At 42.3% G+C, this 3,953-nt stretch overlaps 1 protein-coding gene across 1 annotated transcript; it reads left to right on the top strand.

Annotated features, from left to right (window-relative positions):
* Positions 1-2,263: 2,263 nt before the first annotated feature.
* On the top strand, positions 2,264-3,137 carry LOC134202153 (B-cell CLL/lymphoma 7 protein family member B-B-like). Its single transcript, XM_062677202.1, has 2 exons — positions 2,264-2,689; positions 2,978-3,137. Exons 1-2 carry the CDS (start codon positions 2,308-2,310, stop codon positions 3,094-3,096), a joined length of 501 nt encoding a protein of 166 aa, XP_062533186.1. The 5' UTR covers positions 2,264-2,307; the 3' UTR covers positions 3,097-3,137.
* Positions 3,138-3,953: the final 816 nt, after the last annotated feature.

Here is a 3,953-nt window from a genome sequence, read left to right on the forward strand (position 1 = left end):
CTGATGGTCATTTCCGTCCTCTGGTGTGCAAAGCATTCACTTGGGTCTTTGCGTGCAGTCTTTCGCAAAATGACCTGTTTCTCAATATTTTCAACACTTGTTGGATCTGTCCGGACCTTTACGAGCTCTTACCCGGTGTCCAAAACCTAAACATTTGAAGCATCTCTCCGTTTGTTTATTTAGTGGCGTGGAGGCTTTCAATGGACATTTTGACCATCCAACAGCCAGTTTGCCTACGTCCAGAGCTTTATTAGCAGCGGTTACTGGCAGACGAATCATATCTGTTTGTGTGCCTCCGTATGCTTCCCTTATTCGGATAGTCATTTGCACCTCACCCAGATTACACTGTAACTTTAGTGCATCCTTGAGCTCCTCTTCCGACGTGATCTCATCTAGATCTCTGCACATTATTACCATCTCTGGAGTCAGGGATTTAACTTCCGCCTCTGCGCCCAGTGATTTTGCAATGCGCTCTTGCATAACCGAGCTATCAACAGTAGGGTCCTTCTTTAGCTCGAAGAGCATCTCTCCGGTTTGAGTGCGCCTGGTCCTTATTACGTTCTCGCCTAAGTCCCTCAGCTCCGGATCCTCTCTAACCTTCTTCAGGAGCGCTGCATACGTCGTAGCGTCTTTGGCCTTGACGAGTACGGCTTGTCCCTTAGACGGTTTCTGACGCAACGGAGGCTTTCCTTTCTTGTACTGCTCCATTTTTCTCGCCTCTTTTCGCTTCAACTGTCTATTTCTTTTCTCCTTCTGGCCTACTACGGTACTCCACCCTTCTCCCTGTGAAGTAGCGTCTGTTCCTCCGACTGCGTCCTCCCGCGTTTGCCGCTTGAGTCCGCCTGGCCTCCCGTCTCCAGCTTGGGCTGGCTGGAAACCAGTGAACTGGTACCAGGGCCCGGTCGTCTTCCGAAGGAAACGCCAACTGGTGGTTTTTCATTGGCGCCCAGGAACAAGTCCCGAGCTCCCACCTCTTGTGTGTGTGTGTGTGTGTGTGTGTGTGTGTGTGTGTGTGTGTGTGTGTGTGTGTGTGTGTGTGTGTGTGTGTGTGTGTGTGTAAGAGAGAGAGAGAGTGAGTGCTAGTGCGATCGCACGGTTTTGCATTACCACTGTTTTAAATTAGCGGAGGAAAGAAAGAGACAAACAGCAAACCGCCGGTGACCACCCGCATAATCATTTACCATTCTTCGTACAGTTATTATAAATTCAATAGAAAATCGAATTATAGCCGCTATTGAAATTGGATTTTTCTCACAATCCATACGTTAAACCTAATTTCGGAAGTAGTGCGCTGTATAGCACATCACCAAATGAAAACAGCGCACCACTTCCGAAGTTAGGTTTAATGTACGAATTGTGAGAAAAATCCAACTTTGTTAGCGGCTATAATTCGGATTTGCACTGAATTGATAATACAAATATAACATGGACATAGTTGATATCGTTACCCATTAACATTAAGTTCATCAAACAGTACATATCTATGGTAAAACAATTACCTCAACCGTAATCAATGAGGTCTACAGTCTACGAACCATAATCAATATAATACTGATAAAATCTTTCGTCCAAAAATGTATGAAGAAAGTCGATTTTTCTTACGGTCAACATTCTTAACAACCCGTTGCTCATACAGTCCGGTCTACGAAAACCGTAGCCCCTATGGTCAAAACGTTATCAGACTATAGTACGATTATGGTCCAGTACCATTATCTTTATGGTTCAACGTGGAACGTAGACCGTTCTAATAATGGTTCAGCTGTCGTTTGGATTTATGCGGGCATTCATTTGGATTTCTCTTCTCCGTAAAATTTGTATTGCACCTTAAGGTGAAAACAACCCACTTTTGAGTAGTTTTGAGTTTTCGTGTATGTTTACGACGACATATTTCACTGTCAAAGCAGTCTGAAATATTTCACCTTTAGGCGTCCATCTTTCGAAATCATTTCAGCAAAACTTCGAAACTTTTCGAAAACACTGACAAACACCTCTCGGAGTCCATTTTTGTGTTTGTGCTTTTCCCGACAGATTTTATCTGAAAAAGTATGAAATAAACAAGTGCTCAGTTAAAAATCAAGTAAAAGTGTTTTATGTATATTTGTAGCGAAGGTGTGGACAAAAGTGCTGTTAAGCGTTTTCCTTTCGAAGGCTTTAGTAATTCAAACAGAAGCAGAAAGTGAAGGTTTGAACATCGATTTTCTTCAAGCAGGCGAATCTCCTCACCCCGTGCTTCTGCTGATTTGGTGCCCGGAAGCTAATCTGCGGGAAGTGGTTGGCGTGTCATCGAAAGATAAACCCTTCCCCAACATGTCGCGCAGTGTGAGGGCCGAAACGCGGGCCAGCAAGAAAGACGATGTCAAGAAGTTTATGCTTTCGATGGATCGGGTTCGTCGCTGGGAGAAAAAGTGGGTCACAATCGGCGAAACTTCGATGAAGATCTTCAAGTGGGTTCCGATATCCAGCAAGGACAACAAAAAGGGAGGCTTGCTCAAGGGTTCCGGCACGACGGCGGTCAGCGGCGGTGGGGGTTTGCTCGCTAATGGAAATTCGACGGTCAGCAGCAATGCCGTCTCGGTCAACAGCAATAGTAACAGTAACAGTAGTGAAAATAAGGAAAACACTCGAAAACAGGGGACAGATTCGAATTCCAATTCAAATTTTGCGCTGACAACCGAAGATTCCAACACCTGTGAGTATCTTTTATGTTCATGACGGGATAGTAACAGTTTGTTGGTTTTTGTTTTCCATTTCTCTCAATTAAACCCCTTTTTGTTAGGCATTATAAGAAGTCGAAAAAATAGTTATTTTAAAAGGTAAAATGGGAAAACAATATTACTTTAAATGTGTATTGTTAAGTCGTTGCTCAGTTGGGTTTTATGCATACCGTCCATGATGCCTCTTCAGTTTTTCTGAATTGATTATTTGCCCAGCATGCATTACGGTTAATTAACAAATAACGTTTGACGAATCTTTTTAGGCTTCTCCCTGGTAAGTGACTCTCAAGGGGCCACAGAGTTCGTCTCGAATATGCCATTCTCTGAGGATTCTAATTCACAAGGATCGGACAGTGCTCCGAAGCGACTGAAAACTGACTAGACTGGAGAAGAAAGTCTTCCGCACATGGTCCGATCCGGAGACATGAGGGGAGGTGAGCCGGTTCTTGCACCCATTCCCGTTATGTACGAGCACTTGAAAAAGTTGTAAATTCAGCATATTACTCTTCGTTTCTTTTTGATTCAGCGGTGGAAGATCAGTAATGAATGTTGAACATGTGCGATACTCATCTGTAGTAATGCCGGTGAAGAGATTTGATTTGTAGGCCAAAAAAAACACTTATTTAGAAGATGTACACAGTTTAAAAATCTAGTAATTAGGTTTTTTAAAGTACTTTCATTATATTTAGATCCAATTGTGAATCGTTATAAGCACGAGTAAGCTAAATGCTCGGGGATTTACAGCGTTTTTCTTGAAGGATAGTCTCTAAGAATGTCATCAGTTGATGGCTTACATTCAGGCTGCCGTTTGAAAAACATCTAGATATACCTAAGCTATTATTTATTTAGCCTGGACTTTCTCTTTGCCAAATAACAAACATTGTGTGAAATCCAAAATGCACTTCTATCGATCTTTTACACATCAATTCGGAGCACTACTTCAACTTCCTTTTTATTTTATGTGAATTTTTGATAGAATAGTACGTCAGTATGTGTACTTCACTCTTCAGCACAAAAAGTAGCGTAAGGTTTTGCCTTAGTTTTATCGTGTGTACAACTCGCGCTCTTGATGTTTCTGTACAGGGGTAGCCAGATGTTGGTCTTCGCATCTAGATTGATAGCTGCATTTCTTCCGTGTATTTGAGAATAAATTTCATAAATCTGCAAGAAAAATGTGGATGAAACCTAAATAATGGAACAAATGCGATATACGTGGAAGATATGTTTTGTAGTGAAGTA

This window comes from Armigeres subalbatus, unplaced genomic scaffold, assembly GCF_024139115.2.
Source record: "Armigeres subalbatus isolate Guangzhou_Male unplaced genomic scaffold, GZ_Asu_2 Contig1041, whole genome shotgun sequence".
NCBI classification, from domain to species: domain Eukaryota; kingdom Metazoa; phylum Arthropoda; class Insecta; order Diptera; family Culicidae; genus Armigeres; species Armigeres subalbatus.

Bases quoted from the DNA above. Each gene is read 5' to 3' on its own strand.
- LOC134202153 (XM_062677202.1), top strand. From the start codon at position 2,308: ATGTCGCGCAGTGTGAGGGCCGAAACGCGGGCCAGCAAGAAAGACGAT. The intron at 2,690-2,977 runs GTGAGTATCTTT...GAATCTTTTTAG, and splicing joins AACCGAAGATTCCAACACCT to GCTTCTCCCTGGTAAGTGAC.